The sequence below is a fragment of the Dermacentor albipictus genome, chromosome 1, assembly GCF_038994185.2.
Source record: "Dermacentor albipictus isolate Rhodes 1998 colony chromosome 1, USDA_Dalb.pri_finalv2, whole genome shotgun sequence".
NCBI classification, from domain to species: domain Eukaryota; kingdom Metazoa; phylum Arthropoda; class Arachnida; order Ixodida; family Ixodidae; genus Dermacentor; species Dermacentor albipictus.
Genome location: NC_091821.1, coordinates 138,882,961 through 138,908,564, shown reverse-complemented (window position 1 = coordinate 138,908,564; position 25,604 = coordinate 138,882,961). Strand labels below are relative to the sequence as shown.

General features: G+C 43.0%; 2 protein-coding genes across 3 annotated transcripts in view; one reads left to right on the top strand and one right to left on the bottom strand.

The window, feature by feature from the left end:
- The first annotated feature begins 1,994 nt into the window (after positions 1-1,994).
- On the top strand, positions 1,995-2,498 carry Blos3 (Biogenesis of lysosome-related organelles complex 1, subunit 3). Its single transcript, XM_065444127.1, has one exon. The coding sequence runs from the start codon at positions 1,995-1,997 to the stop codon at positions 2,496-2,498; it is 504 nt and encodes a 167-aa protein (XP_065300199.1).
- A 167-nt stretch (positions 2,499-2,665) lies between these two features.
- The window catches only part of LOC135911831 (VPS9 domain-containing protein 1-like), a 64,622-nt gene continuing 41,683 nt past the window's right edge, over positions 2,666-25,604 (bottom strand). The window contains exons 10-14 of one of the 2 annotated variants that reach the window (XM_065444177.1): positions 19,809-20,108; positions 13,984-14,162; positions 11,569-11,635; positions 10,564-10,668; positions 2,666-3,303 (exon numbers count right to left, since the gene is read on the bottom strand). In XM_065444177.1, the coding sequence (XP_065300249.1) occupies positions 3,228-3,303; positions 10,564-10,668; positions 11,569-11,635; positions 13,984-14,162; positions 19,809-20,108 (727 nt within the window). In that variant the 3' untranslated portion in view covers positions 2,666-3,227. The remainder of the gene's footprint in view (positions 3,304-10,563; positions 10,669-11,568; positions 11,636-13,983; positions 14,163-19,808; positions 20,109-25,604) is intronic. The other variant, XR_010567465.1, reaches the window with a different exon arrangement.

Below are 25,604 nucleotides of genomic sequence, written 5' to 3'. Positions count from 1 at the left end.
TTTCTTGGTCTTCAAGACAGCCAAGCTTTAGAACAAAATTGAGCCAAAGTAGAACTATGAGCGGCTGGGCCACGTTCTGCAATATTTGTCTTCATAGTTTACATTGGGGTTGCTCAACATGTTCCTTTAGAACTGTGGCGAGCAGGTGCTCAAGCAAGTCGCGATTCGCTGGCCGCCAAAATCCGATAAACAAGGGAACAGTATGAACATGCAAGACAAGAAACAGTACAGGTAAATGCGACATCGAGTGCCATATAAAAATTGCAACAGCTCACTTACTTAGGCAATATCTGCAACAGCAATTCTACGAAGGATGAAACTTTTTTTTTTTTTTTCGCGATCGATGCACAACACTAAGCGGCAACTGCAGCAACAAGCATTTGGAACGAGTTTAAACGTTTTTTACCATAAGAGCAAAAAGTTCTGCCAAACTGAGAGCCCACATATGCTCCATTCACATCAGTAAATTCAACAAACAAGAGCAACAGCACTGAAAAACGTAACAGGAGCTGCACAAGACCACACTACCAACCATAAACGCGCTCCAAGGCATAAAGAAACGAGCTGCTCCAGCGTTGCGCCCAAGTGTGGCTCGAGATCGCAAGCTCGAACACCATCCGGTTCTTCCAGCGCAACTAACTAGAACAACATTCTATCACACAACACAGTAAGAAACCGTAAAATTCTGTTTTAGCTAAGCTGAAATGCTGAAGCAGCTCCAGCAGCGCGCGCAAAACTATAAACCGGAACACACCATACTTGTTTAAACAACGTCATCATAACTGTGACGTCACTTCCGTGCGTGGCAGCAGCGTTTTAGTATGGCATTTCGCTCCTACCACGTGCGTGTCAGCAGTTTACGCCTATAAAGAAAGGAAAAAAAATAGGAGGGGGAGCAAAAGGCTAGGTGGCGCCAGCCGCCGCCCGTTACAAAGGGTATAGCCGCCATCCATCCATCCATCCATCCGAAGTCATCGCTCGCATGGATGGATGCATGCAAGATCGCTTGCATGGGGTTTATACTATTATGCCTGATCATGATAATGTAGATGGAATGTAGTAACTGTTACTACGTCTTGGATCGAGTTAAACAGGACTAAAACACTGTGGGCATTGGACGGGGTCTCCCGATGTTAAACCGTGGGTCCAAGCGAACGTCTGTCCAAGTGACGGATGGTGACGGCATGCACTCTAAGAACAGTTTACACCCTTTGGCTTGCCCCTTCTGCCACACAAAAATAATCGTCATCTGCCTTGATGCGTTTCTTTTCTTTATCGCTGCGAGCCCGGAACTTTCCAGTAACGAACGGCACGCGCGTTATCAGCATTGAACAGTTTACACCCTTTGGAGTGCCTCTTCTGATAACGCGCGTGCCGTTCGTCACTGGAAAGTTCCGGGCTTGCAGCGATAAAGAAAGGAAACGCATCAAGGCAGATGACGATTATTTTTGTGTGGCAGAAGGGGCAAGCCAAAGGGTGTAAACTGTTCTTAGAGTGTGGGGCATGGTCACAGAACACCTATGCATGCACCTATCGTACAGTCTTGGCATCGAAAATCGAAAGCGGCTTCAATTTTGGCGCCACTAAGCTTGAAACTTAGAACCTCGGATGTGGTATTTTTTTAAAGTTTTTTTTAAAGCTAGCCAGGTTATTGTAGAAGGATCTAATAAAGAGAAAGACTGTACGTGAAGCGACAACATAATTTTCTTTTTTAGCTCCATGAGCAGCCCTTGGGTCGTCCTGTTGCCGATAAGAAGCAAAGCGAGACAAGCCAAGGCCAATGCTTGGCCGCTGGCCGGCCGGAGTCACGGACTGCACGCAGAGACGCGCGTTTATTTCCTGTTGTGGTCGAATGTGAACTACTAGCATACTACTAGTGACCGCAGCGTACTGGCTGTCAAGTTCTAGTACCGCCTTATTTTCAATCTAGCTGTGCTCAGCCGTTCCTACGTAGTGGTAATTAAGAGATCGTCTGAGGCCCATCGACAGCAAATATGGCGGAAGCGACAGACGCGGAGTTGAGCGTGGCGGCGGAGCCGCCCACTGTCGGCAGCGGCCAGCAGGCTACTGTAGTGTGCGGGGAAGCTTCGGAGTCGGACGACGAGGACCTCAGCGTTTCCACCAGCACAGTCGCCAGCGATCTGAGTGTGTCGAGTGCCAGCGACAGTGCTACGTCGAGCGAGCGTCGATCTGCGGAACCTAGCCAGCACAGAACGCTTCTTCACCGAAAACTGCGTGAACGTAACGCAAGCTTACGGAGGAGCATATGCGAACTGATGCGGCATCCCTATCAGAACGCTGCCCGCGAACTCGGTGCTATTTCCCAAAACCTTGTTCGCTCGCATCAACTTCTGCAAGAAGTGTCTACCTTCCTCAGGAAACTGACCAACGAGCTTTTCCAGATTGAAGACAAGCTCGACACTATACAGCACTGCAACATCATTCCGGAGATAACGATTCCGCCGCCAAATCCCCGTGCGTCACCAGAACGCCTGTGACTTATATATGTATATATTGACTTACTAGACATGATATCGCGATTGCAGCCAACACTGTTGACATGCTTCTAATACCGACCTTAAGCTTGGGTTGCACCGGTTGCCGAGATCTTTTGCGTGTGCTGCGACACCTTCTGTCGCGAAAGGAAGATGCAGGCACGTATCGATTCATTAAATATGTCTTTATTGACTGTACAGAATCAACAATTCAAATATGGCCGTTTCTGCGTGCATTTTGTGTGAGCACAGAACCATTTGAGCAACACTAACATACCCGTAGCATGCCACTCGCGGAGAACAGTAAAGTACATGACTGTTTTCAGACTGGCAGCACTGTTTAGGCATATAGTCAACTATTTTGAACAGGAGTCCAACACTTAATGACACTGTAGTACTACAGAGCTGTTTGCTTTTGCCAGCAATGTGTGATGCCCTAATATTAGGACTTCGCATTTTCATCAAGCAGTTATAATGCGAATCTCAAGTATGAAATACAGCTTGTAGTTTGAGCACACATAGCTCAACAAACACTTTGCCAGTCCATAAATTGGGCATGGTAGCGAAACTTAAGTTCACATACTGTTGGCAAAGTTCCACTAAATGCTGGAGGTAGAAAGTGTCACCTTTACCTATCGAGTTCTCAGCCTTTAAACAAGATCTGAAAGTTCAGTCATTTGTTTAAAAAAAAGCTTCACAGAAGTTCAGAAAATAAAAGCTTGGTTGTCTGGCTCAAGGTAGTGATTCCAGGTACTTGAAGGCCATCAGGACTGAAGCTAAGCAATACCCTTCTTCTCCAAGCATGTACCTGAAAGAACATGAACTTTGCCTATTAAATGAATTTCATAACAGACTGCATGCATTAGTTTTATGCCATCTTAATTTTTTAGCACATATGCCTTGCAGCACATCCTCAAATAAAAAAAAAGGTTGGTACAAAAAGTATTGCCACTAATGAGCAAAAAATTCATGCAACTGCACAACTGTGCTACCGTAAGTAGTGTCAAACATTGGCGTATTAAAACAAATACCAGCTTAAAAGCTACAAACTTGTATGTATAAACTTCACCATGGTGTAAAGCCACAATATAAAGAGAAAGGCTGTACCCACTTCCAGGAGGCTTGCATTAAGCAAAGCTGCTTTGAAATTGAATTACATTGGTGTTGAGTAAGGGGCACTTTGCAATTTCTGCAGTTTCCATGAGATTCAGTCAGCAGCAAGGCTTATTTCAATTTGCACAAGGGCTCTTACCCTGCAACATAAAGTAACTAACTAGCTCAAAAACCATTTGTCTTGTGCCTGTAGTTTCTAAAATTACATTTCCTTTTCTATTCCTCATGCCATGCATCACACCTAGTAGCCAATCTGAACCATAACAGTGGCGTTTGAGCCATGTCCAAGCCAATGACAAAGAGCAAGAAGAATGAAAGGCAATGTGAATTTCCACAAAATTAACCCCATGGTCCATATTTTCCAATTCATGATCCATTAAATTTTTCATTCTTTTCATCTTTGGCTTGGATGCTACCGTTATCCTGGTATTGGCCACACAGCAAAAAACAGGTGATGAAAACAGAAAATGAAATGGATGCTAAAAATACGGGCCGTACTTCCACAAGTGGGAAGAGTATCGATGGACTGGGCGGGTAACATATCCAAGAAAGCAATTCAGCTTCTTGTTCCACAGTGTGCAACTGAATGTTGCTTTTGTATTTTTAAGCAATAGTCACTTGCAAAAATCTGTCCCACTATCTGACAATACAGCATTTGTGTTAAACAACATTGTGATTTGCACAACTTTTTGCTTTCTACCATAGGGATAAATAAATGAGGGCAGTTGGTGCATCTGAAGTTTTGACTCCCAAGTCCAACTGCTTTTTTTGCTGGCACACTGATAGATGAGATTCCTTACAAGAATTGAAGCCAAAATATAGGCTCAGTTATGGCAAAATAACCTTCTCACCAATATGTATTCGTTTTATTATGCATAGGATATGTTACATGTAAGCCTCCTGCATTTTTAACTATATAGCGTGAAAACACTAATATTGTCCTGCGTCGTCCTGAAGGGAACATCGTATTAGACTACCCGTGTACAAGCGAGTGTTTAGTGTGCCTGAGAGTACTTCTGCCGGTCTCGCTGATTATCGCCGCTTTAAGGCACTAAAATGACGTGTGATGAACGCTCGCATAATATAGTTAAAAATGCAGGAGGCCGTACATGCTACATACAGGAGGATGTCCCATAGTCAAAGCCTGAAGGGGGGACCTCCTATAACATGTAATTTAATTATTTATTTAGTGCAGCATGTGTGGTCAAAATAAGAAATAATAATGCATCTATGTTACTTAATAAATAAAGAACTACACAAGATGAAGAAAAGCGTGAAGGTTGTGTTTAAACATGTTAATAGTGCAGGGTTCTTTAAGGTGTGGCAGTAATGGAATCCAAAATTAATTAGCAGTAAATTTGCCATAGTTAGTATTGGGCATAGGAAGCAAAAAAAGTTATTTGAAGGAAATTGCATGGACCTAGAATGGGGATGCTGGTTTTCTGAAGTTTTCCATTGAAGAATTTGTGCATAAGAATAATTAGTGAGTATTTGTGAAGCTTTCCCACAGATAATATGTTGTACATAGAAGTGAGGAGATGTTAGTCCTGGCACTGCTGAAAGTTATGATGCGCAGTGTTTTGTTTTAAATATGTTGCAATGAGCGTCACGAGGAAATGCAAGAATTAATATGACTGTGTGTAAAGGCATAGTTAAGGAGAAATGAGGATTGCTGATGTAAATTATGAGCAAACTTTCATGAGTACCCTAATGCCACAGGCAACATTTTTTGTCAATGCAGAAATATGCATGTAAAATTTTATATCTTTGTCCAGTTAGCGTGGTCGGACACAACAAGAACACTGTTGCCAATACCTATAGAGGGACTTCCAGGAATGTTTCTTTAGAAAGATGCGAAAATTACAAAGCAAGTTTTTAGCATTAATTGAAAGTGCTTTTCTTCGACACTAGTTTAATATATTCTCTGCATCAGTATTCAGTTTGGATAAGAAAATATCTACGTGTTTATCAGAAGAAAGAATGGTAGTGTTGTCAGCATAGAGTATATGCAATTAGAAGATATTAAGAACAGGGGTAAGTCATTAATATCAATTAAGAATAAAAGTGGTTCAAGTATCGAACCTTGTGGGACACCAGTGTTAGTTTTACGTAATAGGCTGAGAATAACTTCCAGGTAACAAACAATTTGTTCCCGATCAAGTAAGTAGTTGCAGATTAATCTTAAGGCTTGACCAGTGATCCCAATGGCGTTTAATTTGTTAAAAAGTAGTTTGTGGACAATAGAGTGAAATGTTTTTGTCAAATCTATTCATAATGTGCCAACGAAGTTAGACGAAGTATGCAGATCCAACGCAAATGTTGCAGTAGGTGATGTTCCGTAACTTGCAGAAGACTTACTATTCCTGTGCATGAAAATTGCAAAAATTGCAAAAATTTTCCCTGTATTATTCTAAGAATATCCTCATAAATTTCCCTGCCCAAACACACACATGGATCGCAAGGTTCTCACTGGTACTGCAGAAGTCACAGGGCACGGTAGCCTGGAACATTATAGCATCACAAGTTGGCGGCTGAGTATGATTCTAATTTTTTTTTTTTTACTAGTTCTAACAATGCATCATTATTTTGTACTATTGGTGGCACCTGTCTAAAGCAGCAACGGGGAACCAAAGCTTGAACCCAGACTAGTCCGTGGGTTGGGCCGTGGCGAGCCCCAACCCACAGACCAGTTCGGGTTCCAGCATTGATTCCCGCGCTGCCCCTTGGGTGTCCCGATGATGCTGCACCGCCTGTTTTAGTATAAGCTTGGGTGCTTCAGTTTGCCAGTTACATGTGCCCTTCTGAAGCAGTAGTTCTAAAACATGCAATCTAATCATCACGACGAAAAAAAGCACCCCATGACAAAACAAGTGCCCTGTGACTTCTGCAACACCAGTCAGAACCTTGCCCACATAGGCGCTGTCCATCTATCTATCTATCTATCTATATATATATATATATACACACCTTCACATTCTCTGGAATATTGCATAGAAGCACTTTTTTTCTTTTGTCTAAAATTCCGCGGCACATCACTGGACATAGGCGGAAAGTGTTAATTCTTCCGGGGGGGGGGGGGGGGAGGGTCGACCAGCTTTTCAAATCACACACACACACACACACACACACACACACACACACACACACACACACATATATATATATATATATATATATATATATATATATATATATATATATATATATATATATATATATATATGTAACCTTTAATAACAGTTGCACTTGAAAAAACTTCATGTGACCTCGAAGCACGTTCACTGACGTGACAACCTTATGTTAATATATAGAAGACCTTGTAGTAGGAGACAGTTCAGTTTCACAACTTGAGTCCTCTCGCACCGCCAAGAATCTGGCATCTCTCGGTAGTGTAATCTTCCTTCGTGAAATTGTTTAATACTTTGCTATCACTAATACTGCTTCGCCTTTCTGGAGGAACTGCAGCATCTCTCTCTATCATTTTCGGTGAGTTGGAGTATAAGCGCTACTGTTGATTCCGATTATGAGTGAATCTGGCTTGGGCTCATTTCGGTTACTGAGTGAATAATACAGTGTCCCAATTATCATGCACCAAGACTTAAAAAAAGAGCAATTGCGTTACTCGAAGAAAACCTAGTGCATATTGTTTCCAGTACAGTGAAGTAGCCACCAGTAATTTTTTCTGTGGAGTTACTGAGATTTAATTAGATAACTATAGTTACCTAACTCGAGAAGTACGGACTTAATTATCAAAGTGTCAATGAGGCATTTGTAGGCATTCTCCTACGACATCTAACTGCGGTGTTTTCAGCGACATACTAATTGCACACTAATATTTTTCCGACTGGTAAAGAAACCTCACGAAAAATATAATATACCACGTGACTGCCCTCCCACCCGCATCATAAAGCAGTGCTCTCAAATAAGTCACATCCAGCCAGTTTCGTGCTCAGCTGCTGTCCCATCTAGCTGATCCCAGAGAAGTGGGAGATGTGACAGCGGGACTTCGCTGAGAAACTATTCCACCACTCCAAGGATTATGTCCACGTAACACTGTTGACTCAGTGTATGATTGAAGAAGATGAGACTGATAATAGCACCAGTGTAAATTCTGAGCCACACATTGAACAACCACTGGCACTGGTGCCCATTGCACTTTACCCAATGTGAATTGGAGTTGCTCCAATGCAAATTTACCTGGCTGTTTCTGCAAAAATTGGCTTCATTTATGCACATGATGTTGCTCAAAAAGTCCAGTGACTCGTCCGCTTTTGTGAGGAGCCAATTCAAGAAATCTAGATGATTCTGCAGGTCCCTATCTTCCATGCACTGTGCAGGTGAAAGGCTCAGTCATTTAGAATCCTCCAAACTGATGACTTGGAAATTTGTACCTGGGCGGCCACGTCCCGCACGCTTGCATGAGGGTTTGAGGCCATAAATGCTAGAACATCCATGCGTAGGCTTGGACTCAAAAATGGAGTCCTCTGCTGCTGGCTCTAGAAGCTGCTGGTTTGTATGATGTTTTCATAGTTTCTGCTGATAGTCAATGCCTTTGGTCTACCGCCACACTTCCATGAATGATATATATTTGCGGCCTTCCTCTTGTTGCCATTCTCAGATCCCAAGGTAAGGATCATGTTTACCTTCTGCTCATTAGAGAAAGTCATGGCGACAGGGACGAAACAAAATGCACCTTTAAACCTTTGCACTGATGTTGTGAATTAACTTTTATGGTAATAGGTATTATGGCAAAAAAAAAAGAAAAAAAGCCATCCGTGAACAATATATACGCTAAGACAACAGCTATCACTGCTTGTTGCCAACTAACACCAAACGCGACGCATTACTTAGCTGATGCATGGCAGATAAGGAACTGGCTCGATCATGATGCTCTTCTTTATTTCCTTTATTTCGTTTTGGCTAACTTGAAGGGAGCTTGTTCAAGGGCACTGCTTTTTGGTGCAGGTGGGAGCACAGTCACGTGGCATTTTTCATATTTTGCGGGATTTATTTATCAGTTGGAAAAATTAGTACACACTTAAGTACGTCACTGCAGATGCTGCAATCAGATGTCCCTTGGCTGTGCCTACAAATGCCTCATTGACACTTTGATAAGTAGGATAGTATGTCTCGAGTTAGATAATTAATTACAATTACTAAATTAAATCTCAGTATTGAAAAAAAATTACTGGCAGCTACTCCACTGTACCGGAAACAAGGTGCACTACATTTTCTTTGAGTAACGCAATTGCTCTTTTTTTTTAAATCTGGGTGCATAATAGTTAATTGGGACATCCTGTATATATTTATGACCTCTGTGTGGAAGTGATGTTTCCATCCTTAATAAATGTTGCAAATTATTAGAAGAGTATTTCTTTTTTCATGAGTCGACAGCAATGCTTACCGGAAAGATAAGCAATAGTGAGACACATAATTCACCTGCATTTCACATGCCATTGATGAAAGACTGTCGAAGGGGTCACTGAAGTCTGCAGGTTTTTCTTCAGGGTCAGAAAAGCACGCAAAGCAATTTGAAGCGGGGTTAAGATACAGCAACAAGTTAATTCTCAAGGCATATATCCATACCATTAGAAATAATTTTTCACTGGCTACCTCCTTCTCTTTCAAAAATATAATAAACTTTGTCCTGTGTGTGTGCATGGTGTTTCAGTGGAAATATTAAAAAATGTTGAAATTAAAAAATATGGATGAGGCAGCCGCCAGGCCATTGCTTCATATGCGCTTGTACTCCAATTGTTAGGATTTGCAGAAATAAAGCGAAAGTATGAATTAAACGTTGTGCACATCCATGTCAACAATGATGCAATAAGCTATTAGCCACATAAAATTTTAAGTGAAAAGGTCGACGCAAGTTCAAATAAACCTCATATGATGTGGGTGACAAAACTCTGGTAATGACATTTTAGGCATGTGTGTATGCGGGGGGGGGGGGGGGGGCTCTGCCTGATCCGGAAACTGCTCGGGCCCCAAAGCCCCCCTGCAGTCGGCGCCTATGTCACTGGTTGCAGTATATTTGAAGGGAAGCTTCAGTGAATCAAATCCTACCAGACTAAATGCAATTTGTACAGTTGTGGTTATTTTCATCCTATAAATTGTGTAATCATGCAATGGTTACGTTTATGCACTACAGCGTTCACAAGCTAAGCTTAAATGTAAGCACCAAATCAGGCAAGTGCATAGTGCGAGATGTCAATGCAACGATGTCACATGGACGAAGGTGATGTATGACACTTGCCGAGGGAAGAATGGTGATGCAAGGTGCATTGCACAGGGGCACATAACAATTTTGGAGGTTTGCCTGAAAATTGGGACATGACCAGTTGCCCAAGAATGGGATAGCTAAAACATAAATTAAAAAAAGTTAAAAAAGCCATTGGACATTGAGCGCTATTCCACTAAGAGGCCTGTCTGTTATAGAGATACTTATGATCCGACATTATATGTGCAGGTTTTACACCATGATTTAATGTTTTATCAGGCAGAACAGAGGTATACTCCCTGGCACTACTTTGTTGGTCAACATTCAGTGCTTTTGTGGACACAGCCAAGACAAAAAAAAAGTTTCACTTTAAAATTATTTTTTAAATGGAAATGTAAGGCATCCCACACCTAAATGATGCTATATAAGTGTGGCGGAACCAGCAAAAAGATAACAGAAGGAGATGATGTACATGGCACACACACTGGACTTGCAGCTTGCAAGTCCTATGTGTGCCCTGTGTACGTCTTGTGGTGTTATGTCTTTTCACAGGTTCCACCACAGATACACTATCAACTCGCCCAGCAAAATGTTAGTATACGACATCGTGAAGTGCGATCACAGTAGAGTAAACAAGGTGTTAATCACAAAGGCAAGAGTGCTTCACTTGCATTCATAAATTCGATGCTGAGTCTACTTGCAAGGTAGCATAATTGAAGCAAAGTAGGAACTTACCTAGAATCTAGTATTTGCTCAAGTGCAAGGTATTCAGAATACAGCTGTGGTACCTTTGACTGCACCAAGATGTAAATTAATGCAGGAATGAGGTCATCAGCTCCCCTACAAGCAAAAGAACTCAGTGAACTGACGGTGTTTTAGCAACCCCACTACAGTCAAATTATTTATAATGAGGAACTGTTAAAGCATTTTGAAACCAATCGCTTGAGCTTTAAAAATGAACTGGCTTTAGTGGTTCCATTTTGATCACATTACACCAAGCTAGTCTGGTTTGGCATATGTGGCTGATTACTTTCATGTTTTAGAGATTCTCAATTCCACCATGCCCACAGCCACAAGCAATCATGTCGAAGCAAAAATGATTTTTTTTTTTTTCATTTAAAACTCGTGAGAAGTAACAAGTATGAAGAGCAATGTGCCTACTGTACAATATTAGCTTTCTGTTTAAAATATGCCCTTTTTCATTGCAAAAATGAAGGGCGTCTCAACCAATATACCTAGCAAGTCAACATAGTCGTCATGTCCACTACGTGGTTTTAACAGAGTGCGCTCAGTCGATACCAAGGAACTATATTCCATTTCAAACACAGCAGGCAGTACTACGAAGGCTAGAGAAACTTCTCTCAGTGTTTGCGTCCACAACCAAAAAGTAGCACGTCACATATGACAGGATGGGAAAGATTGACATCCACACGTCTTGTAGCACGAAGCTACAATGAAAACCCATATGGTTTTCAAATGTAAGCTTCCTCCACCTGGCGGGCTTCTACAGAACTGATTTGCCAACTGAAAGAAAGATATTGGGTATGTGCCATGTAATTTCATGTAAAATTCAGTGTCATACTTTTACGTCATGAGTGTTCCAATGCACAAATCGCTTCCTTTGTAAGTCCTTCATGCCCATTAATGTTGGTCTCACCAACCTGCGCTAACTGGTGTGCTCACAGTTAACTGATTGAGAGTATAGCCCTGCTCAGGTAAAATGACTTTCCATGAACTCACATTAGCTTCCTATGGTGTTCATCTTCGCTTGCAAGAGGTTCTGTACAAACCAGCCGAGTGACATGAACTAGAAAAAACAATGAAAGGGAATAACATTATTTTCCTCAAGTTGCGGCTGCACTGATATTGCCAGTGAGCCTGGAACAAGCTACAGTTTTACTTCTCTAATGAAAATTTTAATAGAAATTTCTATTGGTAGAAAACAAGAATTATAGGTCCAATAGCAAAACAAAGTCTCATAGACATTTCTGCCAGTCCTGTAGCTTCTTCTACAGGGCAATACAATGTTGAATTAGACAAAATACTTTATGGGTCTCAATTGAATCAATAAAAGAAAGCGTTATAATTCTGTAGTGGACAAATAAAATGCTTTATAGGTCCCAATAGATGGAATAGAAGTAATAATCGTGATATAAACTTGTATTGGTAGTATTGGTTGGGAAGAAGCCAACCAAGCAGACTCATCAAACATCGAGAATGAAGGCACAGAAGGCTTCGCTGTAATAAAAGAATTATGCATTCTAAGCTGTATATTTTTTGTGCTGAGGATATTTAGGTACCATTTGTTGTTTCACTGCCTAACTTTGTAGAGAACCGGGCTGGCTGCCAGCATATCTGTAGGGATAATAAAGATGGGGCTATATAACGGCCACAATTCGTTATACGAGTGCCGTCCTGTGTGCTAGCCATTGGCAAGACAGCAGCAGCAACCACAATCACCTAAGTCCGGGAGGGCTCACCTAGGAGGCTTTGCTTTAATATGAACAATTAGGAGACCTTTGTAGAACAAACCGTTTTGATACACAGTGCTCCTGTTCACACCAATACACTTGTAAACTAAAGACCAATCAGGTCTATTGTTTCACAGACCAATACCGACTATGTATTTTATCAGTGTGTCAGGTTTATTTCATTATCCAACAAACCAATACAGGCTATCTGTTTTACCAATGTATCAGGTCTATTGTTTCAGAATTCGACAAGATAAAAGCAATATAATTTCTCTGTAGGAATTTTTTCTAGGATTATGTGACCTAAATTTTGAACTTTTATACTTCCTCGAATGAATTTACTACTGCTAACAAAGGATAGCACATTATAAAAGGTAGACTACAAATATGTGCCAATGCTACAACATTGTCACAGCAGCATATGTCATGGAATGCTGATTCATATTAAAGACTTCAAGCACTTCATAAGGAGGTAAACCACAATATATTTTTTCGTGAAATGAGTACCTTTGTATAAGGCATTACAGTAGCAGTTGCATAAAGGATGATGAATATTCTCTCCAGAAAGGCAAGGCCTTTACATTTCTTGAAATAGTTTGCCAGAAAGAGCCTAGGACAGCATGTTTCAAGCTGTGGTGCACAGACTATAAAAGAGATTGGGGAGCTTGCAGTGAACTGCTCTGAAGACACCTTACTGACAAGTATAGTCTGTCAAAAGAGGAGAGATGTCTGGTGAGATACTCGTGAATCTGTGTGAAGTTGTGTTTTCCATGCTAATACAGGTCAAATTGAAGAAGATTAAAACACAAGCTGGAATAATGTAATGATTCTATTCCAATTCTTTTCCTTTTCCTGCTTCATCAGTGATAAAAACAGTGCCCCGTCTGCATTATCACCAGATCGGCTGGGCAAGAGCAGGGAATGATAAGAAGGGAATAGAATGCAGTGAAAGGAGTGCTTACATTATACCAGCCAGGCACATGTTTAACTGGACATCAAATATCATGAATTAAGCCTGATCTTGGGACAAATGGTTCTGGCAGTGAAATATCGCTCGCAGCACCATTTTCTTTTCTCATTGACTGTAGAATACACGTGACAGCTAAAGCTTTACCTTGGGCCCTCCCCATTTGAATACATGTGGAATGCTCTCATTTGGCAACCACTGAACTGGCTTCTTGAACCAATAAACCATTTCACTAGAGAAAGCATTTATGTGCTTCACATATATGCAAGTAAGGAAATCAGTTGGTGCCCAGCTAACCCATCCTCTTGATGTGCCTAGAATCTGTTGTCATGCTAGCTGCTGCTTTAGTTGCTGTGGTTTTATATTTACATCTGTTTTTCTAAGTGTAAATTATTGTTCCACAATAATAAACCGGAATTCACAGGGATGCCATGAGGTGCCATAGCATTCTATCATACGATGACATTGCTTGTAGGTTCACTTTAGAACACCTTTGCACAAGGAAGCCTTGTCCTAAACAGATGCCAAAACATAACCGTTCACTTATGGTCAAGTGGTCTACAGCAGACACAAAGTGCTGACAGTTTTATGCAGAAAAGAAGGCTCACAAAATCATATTTTGGCTTTGAAAAACAAACGTAAATGCCCCCATAGTCTCCAGCTTAGTCTTAGTGCTGGTCTCTGCAATGAAAAAAAAGAAGGCATTAGACTGCATACCCAGTACACGTAGTTTATGACTAGGGCCCAGCCGAGGCACAGTGCGCAGCATCCCCACTGCCTCACTTAGAGCGGGACTCTTGTGCAGGCAAGGTGAGACGTGCATCTCCTCAGCTGATGCTGAGGCCAGCTGGCTAATGGTGGTTGCCACACGCTGCTCCCCTGAAAGGTTTTCTAACCTGCAAACATGCAACCTGGCTCAGTGTTGCAACAAAAGCCACTACCTGCACTAGTAAACTTCAACTTTCTTTTTTGTTAAGTAATCATGAGAATGAAACCAACATAATAATGAAAGTATGTTGTGGCACATTTGGCAACTATTTCTAAGCCATGAACAGCAACTTAACCAAGTGTATAATCACTGTATTGTGTGTAAGTAACTAGCATATAAGGCTGAAACTTGGAGGAAAAGACTGAGGAGGGAGGGGAGGGGGTTACAGAAGAAAAGAAGCCAAGAACCAGGCGCTAGTTTATGCGCTCTTCTTCTTGAAGGAGTGACTTGACCTTTAAGCAAACAACTCAGGGATTGCAACTCAGGGATCTGAAAATATGCTGTACAGCAAGATAAGGGAGGCAAGGTACAGTGTGGCTTGCTCATTGACATAGTAGTTTCTTTCGATTTCTCACAAGTTGTCCACTCTCCTACGCGTGGTGACTCTTTGCTGGATCTTGTGCTTTTGAATGAGCAGTTGGTTAAATGTGGGTTCGAATGTGAAGTCGGTGATGGTCTGTCTGATCACAAAGCAGTCGTTCTTAAATTGAATATTGCACCTGAACGCAAAAGACCAGAATACAGGATGATTACTGACTTCACTCGTGCTGATGATGTCATGATATTTGGTGCTTTGGCGTCACATTTTGATGATTTTTTATTTAGTAGTGAACACTGTAATATTGACATGTTGGTCGAGCGATTTTATAAAGTTGTGCATGACTGCCTGTGTAACTTTGTGTCCAAGAAGTGTGTTAAAAGAAATCCCAAACATATCTGGTACAGCAGGGAAATTATCCAACTTATCCGTCGCATAAGGAGACTTCGCAAGCGATGTAAGTCACAACATATAAGTGATGGTGCGCTTCTAGTTTCCTTGAAAACGGCTCTACGAACCAAAATGCATGACGCTAGGAAATTTTATTATGAGAACACACTGACAACATTCATGAAAACCAACCCACACAAATTCTGGAAAACAATTACTCCGTCTGGTCGCTGTTCTTCATCTTTCATCCACAAGGCCGATGTTTAGTCTAGTCACTGAATTGCCATCCTTCCCGAAGTTGGATATAAGTTATAATGGAGTTCTGAATCTTTTGTTGCAAATTGACACGACCATAAGTGCTGGAGCCGATAATATACCTAACATGTTTCTTAAAAAATATCTGAGTGGTGTGCCCGGTACTTCACTGTTATTTTCCAAAAATCCCTCCAAACTGAAACCGTTCCACAAACCTGAAAAATAGCTAATGTAGTACCAGTATTTAAGTCTGGTAACAAACAAAGCCTCTCCAATTATAGACCAATTTCGTTAATATGCACTTGATCCAAGGTATTGGAACACATTATTCATAAACATATTGTCTTGTACTTGTCTAACAATAATCTTCTGTCTAATAATCAGCATGGTTTCCGGCCTGGGTTTTCTATTCTCACGCAGTTAATTGAATTCACACACGACATTGCATCATGCCTAAATCATCGTGGTCAGATGGATGCCATTTTTATCGCCTACTCAAAAGCATTCGATTTGGTTTATCATAGTAGGCTCATTACTTGGCGCCTTTTTCAAGGGAACTCACGGTGTCTGACTACTAGGCTGGATTAAGGACTACTTGCGATTAAGATTACAGTTTGTCACGTTTAATCACTCTCAATGAACATCTGTCTATACAACATCTGGTGTCCCACAGGGATCAGTTCTAGGGCCACTTTTATTTCTCATTTACATTAATGACATCGTCCAGATAACTAATAACACGTTAGTTAAAATCCGTTTATATGCAGATGACTGCGTTCTGTATTCAAACATAAATAATGCATGCGACCAGCTTACTCTAAATAATATGTTTTCTTCATTCTGTGATTGGAGCAACACATGGCAGATGAGGTTAAATTTTAGCAAAACTGTATCGATGACATTCACTAACAAGAAAAATCCTTTTCGTTTTTCGTACACTAACAACACACATCAACTAACGCACGTGAACGAGTTTAAGTACCTAGGTGTAGCGTTCTGTTCAAACTTGAATTGGTCTAGCATGTACATTTAACTTGCTCCAAGGCACTCAGGAAACTCGGGTTCTTAAAACGTACATTAAAAGATACAACCAAAAACTGCAAGCTGACAGCTTACACATCTTTAGTAAGGCCTGTACTTGAATATGCATCAGCGGTCTGGTCGCCACACTTCGCCAAAGACATAATTAAACTTGAAAATGTGCAGAAAAAAGCAATAAGATTTATATATAAGCGTTATGACCGTCACTTCTCTCCCACAGTTCGTGCCCGCATGTTATCACATGACACACTTCAACACAGACGCATGTGTGATCGCATTATCCTCCTTCACAAGATTATCAACCAGCGTATTTATGTTGACGCCCCCTTTTCTTTCACCAGTTCTTCAGCACGTGTCACTCACCGTTCCAACCCGCTTACCATCACGCTGTTTATGCCGTTTTTAGACAGCTTCAAATTTTCATTTTTTCCTTTCACAGTCGAATTGCGGAATGATTTAGATGGCACATTACGTGAAATGTCTGTTGATCATTTTGTGCGAGAATTGCCAATTCATGTATTTTCTTCGTGATACTGTACTGTTTTCTCTACAAATCTTTGTACTCACATTTGTAATCATGCACTTTCCTAATATTGTTTATGTATAATCTTCTGTAACACTCCTGCAAGGTCCCAATTCATGGGTTAGCAGTATTTGTAAATAAATAATAAATAAATAATAATAAAAGAAACGAAACAGGAGTCATGAGAAAAAAGGAGACTGGCACTCAGCAGTGAGACGGGAGAAGGCAGCAGAGGAATATTGCTTGCAGGGGTAGGTCGAGACAACAGGAGAGAGCCTGTGCAGAAAGAAGGGCAACTTGCCTTATCACACAAGGGCTTCCCAACATTTTATTTGTTTCTATCTGAGCTACTATTGAAATTTATATTAAAATTATTGTGGCAGACACTCCCTGGAGAGGTCTTTACAATTCTAGGTTATAACCAAAATTTCAAATAAGGCCTGGTAAGGGCCCTTAAAGGGCTGAGACATGTTGGTACAGATTAGATCAAATGTGGATAGACAATAAGATTAAGGGAAAGAAGTAAAGAAGGGCAGGTCATCTAATGCACAAAACAAATACGTGGTAGCTTATTAGAGTTGGTGAATGGGTGCCAAAATAAGAAAAAGTGCAGTTACGGGTGAAAGAGGTCTAGATGGAGTGGTGAGATTAGGAGATCATCAAATGTACAAAGGTTTTGGGTGATGCCGACCAGGGGCAAATGGACATCTGTGGGAGATGTCTTCATACTGCAGTAAACTCGAAATAAGAAGAGTAGGAGTAGGAGGATAAAAAATGAGCACCAAAAAGCCAGCTGACTCGTGTACCTTAACATCTCTTTTCCAGCGTGACTGCATATGGTGCCTGCAGCAAGGTTCACTTACTTTTGTCAACACTGTAGTTTCTTACAACAGGAAAATTTACTTTGGGTGGTTGTAGATTTATACATCACTAAGATTGCTGCATCTCTCTTCCTGCTAGCAAGCCAGCTGTTTAGTACAGTCTAGAGAAGTGCCGAAATTGAATTGAAAGACAAGGAAGGAGTACAAAGGCAAGCAAGTGTGAGGTTTAATCAATCACTTATAATAATATTAATAGCCGCAGGTACCAGCAGCTATGCGTTCTGAAACAAGAAATTAGGGTGCCAAAACTATGCCTAAAACAGCACTATTATTTTCTTCTCAGAATACAAAAGAACTGAAAACCTAGCCTTTTGGCTGCCTTCTGGTTTTGCTAAATCTACTTGTTGAGCTATTGGGGGCGAGGACTTACGGAGTCGCCATCTGTCAGAAGCGCCTCTCTTGCATAGTATGAGGGATCACACGGCACACTCCTAATAGGTGTTTGGCTTAGGCGCTCAGTAAAAACACCATGCGGCAGCCCTTCTGGACATTTCTGTAAGTACTCTCAATATGAGGAAAGTTTCTTAGTGATGAAATAATAGTCTTGGGTAAACTGAAAGCACAGAATCGTTTACAGATTCTATCTACCGAATACGTACAGTGCGATGCTCGCCTGCGCTCGCTGCCCGGCTAATGTCATGACGGTTTGGTCTATGAGCTTGTTGATGCTAGATACTGGCAAGTTTACTGGAATGGAAAAGGATGGATGTTGTCACGCAACACCTTACGATGACGCTTCGCGCCACCCTTGCCGAGCCCCTTGCCGCCCTTGCCACGTCCAGACATCTCGGCTGTTGCTGCTGCTTCGAAGCGAGTCAGTCGCCGCGATGGAGTCTCCCGAACTGGCTTCTTGTGTGAAAGGTAGGCAAACGCTGAGAGCGAACTATGTGAAATATCTTCTTATAGTGGGCTGTCTTTATAAACAAATAGAGCATAAAAGAATGGAGCCTCAATGCAGTGATCGCACGGGTTCACAGTGACCGACTGCGCGTCTGCATGCATGTCCGCGCACAATGTTTTCCTTTCGCTGCGAGCGTGTTTCCGCACCGTGCCGTGAACTTTAGGCTGCAGAATATGAGCATTTGACAGTACACAAGCAACCATTGTTGCATGGTCGCTATCAGAGCTAATCAAAAATAATTTAGTTATAGAGACATCGACGCCTACGGCGACTGTGATGTGCCGTCGCGATGATTCAATCTTTTTTTTTTTTTCTAACTTCTTGGACGTTTCAATATTATTTCTCAACTTGCGCCGCACTGTATGTTTACAGGTATTCTCAGCATGCAATTTGCCGCTGCTTCTGTTACGTAATCTAGTGTGTTAATTCATAACACAAACATCACCATATGCCACGCATTTTTTAATACACTTCTTACCGCTCCTTTTCCATTCCAGTAAACTTGCCAGTATCTAGCATCAACAAGCTCATAGACCAAACCGTCATGACATTAGCCGGGCAGCGAGCGCAGGCGAGCATCTCACTACGCGTTTTCTGCTACTCACCGAACATGGCAGTCCCGGTGCCATAGCAGAAATCTCCCTTGCGTCTGTGTTTGCTGCATACCCGAGTGGTAGCCGATGGCTGTTTGCCGGTTCTAAGTATCGCGAGCCAAGCTTCACGCAGCTTCTTGTCTTGCGGCTACATGTGAATAAGGCTTGACACTGGGCTCCGTTGCGTACATCCGGCACTGCGGCACCGAACATGCTGCACGCCTCCAAAGGCAGCCACTACCTATTATAGTGCTTTCAAATGTTGTCGAGCAGACACCCAAGGCGAGAAAGCCTCACCACTTAATCAGAACCGCAGCGCAGGTGGGACTTTAAACTTTAGTTTTCAGCTCGCTTTGGCGCTTCCGAAGCAGCTGACGTGGCAGCTGTGTCCACGTGATCCCTCATGCCACGTCATGCTGACTGTGGCGCCAGCTTTTCCAGTGGTGGAGCTCGCCCCCAATACAAGACCTTTAATGCAAGTGGAACACCGGCTATTAAAAGGCTCCGACACGAGGCACACTTATTACTGCTACAGTAGCACAACATGACAGTGAATTACTATATATATATTTAACACAGGCATTGTTTGAAGCACCCCTAAATTTTAATTTTTACTTAGCCTCCATAATAATGCACAGTGTAAGACCACACCTGACAGTGGCCAGAAGGTGTGGCCACAGTGGCCAGGTGAAGTGGTCTTCTAGCACACTGTAGCATACTTCTTGAGCAGCAGGGTCTTTCAGTGGCTCAAGCGTCAAACCTAGCAGTAGTAGTGCAGTTCGAAGAACACTTTCCACATGGGCACAGGCTATGGATCGTTGATTGCCACCACTTGAGGGTTCCTTAGGAGCTGCCACCAGATGGCTCCTGCTATCCAAAGCCATCACAATCTCTCGCTGCAATGCGACACGCTCTTTAGCCAGCCACTGGCTTAGAGGATGTTTGGAGTCCCTGGAAATGAACATTTACATCAAACACCACCTTTGGTATTAAAATAATACTTGTTAAAACAAGGATTCATGTTCAAAGCACCTGTATCTACTCCTACAATATTTAAAGCAGCTAAACATGATGTTCGTGCAACCAACGTGGAGGTAAGTATGTAGCTGATGCAGTGGCATACGTTGTTAGAACACACAATCGTTGCAGCAACGTACACACCACTGCATCAACTGAATGTAAATACTTTGGTGCATATAACTTGTCATAAAAATAGAAAACATTTTTAGTGGTAAGGTTATAGACAAATTTTTCTTTGAGGTGTGGTTTCACAACAGTGCATGCCACACCGCTGTGCTTCTGCAACCAAAACATTTGTTATCCCCTAAGCTACCTAACCTTCTCCCCATCCTCACACGATGGGGCTCCCTTCTCCTTTCTTTCATGGTTGCCCTTCCTCCTCCCCTTTTGGGGTTGCCATTTTGTGTTTTGGCTGGGTTAGCGGTTTGCAAATAGTGCACACCAGGGGCGTAGCCGGGGGGGGGGGGGGTTTACTGGGCTTTAGCCCCCCCCCTCCCCCCCCCAAATTTTTTCGTGCTGTGATGCATTGCTGACCAAACAACCCCTGGCGCCGGCAATCATTCTGGATTTTGTCTAGAATGTATTTCTCACGCTCGAAAAGGCATTTCGGCCCAAAGATTGTGAACTCGGGCTGGATTTCGTGGCAATGCCCATGCACCTGGAGTCACATAACCCAAAGATCCCCATCCGAACAGAAAGTTTCAAGGGTGTTTTGATGGCGAGTGGGCTCATCGCGGCATCTTGCAGAGGCCTCTGTATCTACAGGCCGCATGGATTTCAATTCTGAAACTTCATGAGTATAAAGATCACAGGAACTTTTGATGTGAAAAGTGCGTTGACATTTCCAAAGTCGTGCTTTACATTTTCAATTCCGGATCTTTGTGAGCTTAATGTTCTTATAAACATTTGATGCCAAAGCTGAATTGACTTTCCTAAAGTCGTACATCGGACCATACAATGAGACAAGCCAAATCAACACACTATCAGACAAGTTGATAAAGCACGCAGCAAGGTCCGATGAGATGAAGCGTTGTGATGGTTCATTTGTGCCATCATGTCACAAAAAAGAATACCAAATTTTTTTCACCTGCACCAAAGCATCCATGTCAAGACGCTACAGCCAGCAAAGGTAACTGCGTTCTTATTTATTTTTTTCTACTTTGACTTTTATTTGCGAAGACACATTGAGCCTCTTCAATTTTCTTGTTCTCGCTACCCGGGGGCTGCCAGAGCCAGTCAGAGGTCATGCGTTTTTCACGTGTTGCCCTGACAACTGCACGGCGCACTTTGGTGCGCTTTCGTTTTTCTCTAGCCAAGTCGCAAGGCAGCTTAGCCGCCGCGACGTGGTCACCCAGAGGGCAGCCGCTGCCGCTGTTGTGTGGGACATCAGCGGAGGAGTGACGGCGATGGCGGCGGCCATCCCATCCAGCGCCGCCGCTGTCGTTGCGAACACAACCCAAATCGCGACGAACGGAGCTGGGGACCATGGGGACACCGACCGCGATGTCGAGGAGTTTCTGGTCACGTACCGAGAGGTGCTGTGTCACTACAGGAAGGAACGAAGGAAATATCCACAACCCCACGGGCAGCTGAACAGGTCCCAGGCGGTCAACCCGAGACGGTTGCAGACTTTCAGCAACCCCTACCACCTACACCGCCTGCGGCCCAGCTGCCTGTGGTGCGAGCACAAACGCGCAGATATGGCCCATGTGCTTTGGCAATGCCAACACTATGAGGGGGAAGACAACAGCAGGACCCTCTGAAGCGGGGTGCCTCACTGAGAGATGGCAAGCCACCCTCCTCAGCGAGGCACCCGAAAACCAGGAGTGGGCCATCCAGTGGGCCAATGCCATTGCCAAGGATCTCGGAAGATTTTCCTCGGGCGATGGACCCTCTGGCAGCCTAGCCCCAGGCACCAACAGCAATAACCGTTGGACAAATAAACTTTATTCCTATCCTATCCTTCTGGCTAGCAGACGACAAAAAGAAGCAATGGTCGCTCGTCGCCACCATTGTGGGGACTCGACAGATTGGAATGCATTCGCTTGAGGGCATCACCATTTCAATGTTTTTTATCTTTTATCTTTAGTCTTTTATCTTGCCAGTGCAGGATAACGAGCACCATGCATGTGGTTCTCTGTGGACCAAGCGTCTCACGTTTCCTTCGATATTCCTTGGGTAGCTACATTAGGTGCTCCAAGTAGGCATTCGATTGTGGCCAACATGCTTTCCTTTGCATTTCTTCATTTTGATGCCACCACCCCACATACACACACACAAAAAAAAAACATTGTTGCGGCGCAGCGAATTGTCGCAGGGTGAAAGTTCGATTTTGTTACTTCTTTTGCAAAAAGTAATGGGCCACGGGACTCTTCAGTTGCTGGATACTCTTATTATATTATTGCGATAACAATTACATGGACACTCAAGGCGCATACCTGTCGTCCTCGTCATGTTCCGTATGAAGTCCAAGGGCGATAACATCGTCAGCGTGCGCTGCATGCTGTATGTGCCAATGAAAGTGCGCAGAGGGGGGGGTGGGGGGGAGCCGACGGTGGTGTGGGTCACTCTTATTGCGCACTGGAGAAAAGCGGGGAGAAAGTGCACCACCTTCCGTTGTGCGCGATGCATCGGGGGAGTGGGCAGGCCTTAGGATTCTGTGATCTAAAATTATGGGCTTTTATGTGCCAAAACCACTTTCTGATTATGAGGCAGGCCGTAGTGGAGGACTCCGGAAATTTCGACTACCTGGGGTTCTCTAAAGTGCACTTAAATCTAAGTGCACGGGTGTTTTCGCATTTCGCCCCGATCAAAATGCGGCTGCCGTGGCCGGGATTCGATCCCGCGACCTCGTGCTCAGCAGCCCAACACCATAGCCACTGAGCAACCACGCTGGGTGCTCTGTGAATCTGTGATTGCGCAACATGTTTATTTGCCTTGTTTGACGCATTATACAGGGTGTTTTAGCTAACTTTAGCTCAAGTTTTAAAAGTATGCTAATGCACTCCAAGATTATGCGACCAAATGTACGTTGCTCACTTTGGTATGCAGTGTGTCATGCAATTTTTTTATTTTGTTTAATTAGATAATTAGTCAAGATTAATTATCTAACTTCTGAAGCAACGAAGCTAGGAAAAAAATTCCAATAAGAAAGTATCAGAGCGGTTTACAAAACATCTGAATAAACATTTTCTGTCTTTCTATCTATTAAGTATTAGTGTTTTTCAGCCCACTGTGGATGCCCGCGAAGTACAAAAAACACTATGTGACATGCCCGCTTGCACGTTGTGATTGCACTGCTCCCAAGTGTTCCGCGCACAAACAGCCATAGGTGCGCTGCCGCTTAAAAAGTGACAGGGCAGCGACGCAAGCGTTGGCTGTTCGGTTTAAGCTAGCAACCGTTATCTGCTGCGCTGCGTAAAGCGACTGACGGACGTGGTGGTGGTGATATGTGGTAGTTCCAGACAGCGATAAACAGACTATCGTGCATCGGCTGTTAAAGCGCGATCAATTTCGTGATGCCTTTTTCCAACGAGGAAAAAGCAAACATGATCCTTGCCCTAGTACCTGCAGGCAGACAGAGACGGCAGGCTGCAAGAATATTTCGAAGCTGGCATCCGAGTACGCGACCGAGCCTGATGACAATATTCAACACCTACGAGTCGCTGAAGCAAGCCGGCAGCTTCACAAGAACGAGGCAGAGAGCTTCACTCATAAATAATGAGGTTCACTCCAACGTTTTGTCTTTCATGGAGGCTAATCCACATGCTAGCACACGCAGCGTGAGCGCACAGCTCAGTGTGTCCAACTCAACTGCCTGGACTATTTTGAAAACAGCTGGACTGCACTTGTCACCTGCAGTTGCATCAATGCCTGGAGTCAAAGGATCTACAAAAGAGACTCGACTTTGCGAAAGGGATTTTGGTTCAGGAGGAGCAGGCTGCTGACTTTCTCACCAAGGTTTCCTGAGTGACGAGGCGAACTTTTCCCGAAATTGCCAAGTAAATATCCACAACGCACACTATCACAGTAAGCAAAATACCAAATGGCTAGGAATATACCGCCACCAACATCAGTGGTCTTTTAACGTTTGGTGCGGAATATATGACAGCACAGTCACTGGCCCAGTGTTTTTTAACAACACTCTAACCGGCAAGAGGCAAGCGAGTTCCTCAAAGGGCCGGTTGAAGACTTCTGCTGCAACATGCCACTAGCCCAGCTTGACGCAATGTGGTATCAGCACGACGGGGCCCCAGCCCAAAGCTGCACTCAAGCACGAGCATGGCTTGATGTTAGCTTCTCAGGGCAATGGATAGGGAGAAACGGGCCTGTCCTGTGGCCAGCAAGGTCACCCGACCTCAACCCTCTTGACTTTTTCTTGTGGGGCTATATTAAGGATCACGTGTACACGACAGAAATGACAACTCCAGAAGCCTTGCAGGAGAAGATAACTGAAGCCTGCCACAGCATTTCACCGACGGCGCTCAAGGCAGCGACAGCAAGCTTTCTCAGAAGATCCCCGTGTTGTATCGCTGCAGAAGGTAACCTCTTCGAGTGCTTGCTGTGAAAGCACATGAAAGATAAACGTAAATTCAGTGAAAAACTGCATCCGGTCAGTTAGGATACTCTTATTCTACCCTTCTCAGCCTTCTGAAAACTAAGTTTTTTTATTTAGGGATGTTCAATTTGCTTACAGCTATTGCGAAATGACTGATCTGTTACTTCCAGCAGCAAAAGCGATAACCGCTGTGTCTCCTTAGAGCTATAACAAACTTTCATGAGGGGAGCACATCGCTGGCATAAATGGCCCAGCCAACACCTACGTCGCTGCCCTGTTGCCTTTTAAGTGGCAGTGCACCTATGGCTGTTTGTGCACGGAATGTTGGGGAGCAGTGCAATCACGACGTGCAAGCGGGCGTGTCACTTAGCATTTTGTATTTTGCAGGCATCATCAGTAAGCTGAAATATACTTATACTCAATAGATAGATAGAATGACAGAAACTGTTTATTTGGACGTTTTGCAAACCGCTTTGAAATTTTCTAATTAGAATTTTTTTCCTAGCTTCGTTACTTCAGAGGTTGGTTTACTAATCTTGACTAAAATCTAATTAAGCAAAATACAAAAAATAGCGTGGCACACTACATACAAAAGTGAGCAACATGCACTTGGTCGTGTCGTCTTAGAGTGCATCGGCATATTTTTAACGCTAGCTAAGATTAGCTGAAACACCCTATATACAGTTACTTTTGCTTAGATATGTAGATTTATTGGATACTTATATGTATACTTAAATATCTTGTTGCGAAGTTTTGTGGACACATGCAGTGAACATTGTTTGCAGAGACACTTTTTTGCTTTTTATCAAGCTTTATCTTCGCATTTCTAATGTACATTTTGCAGAACTGCTGCTTTTTATATGTGATAT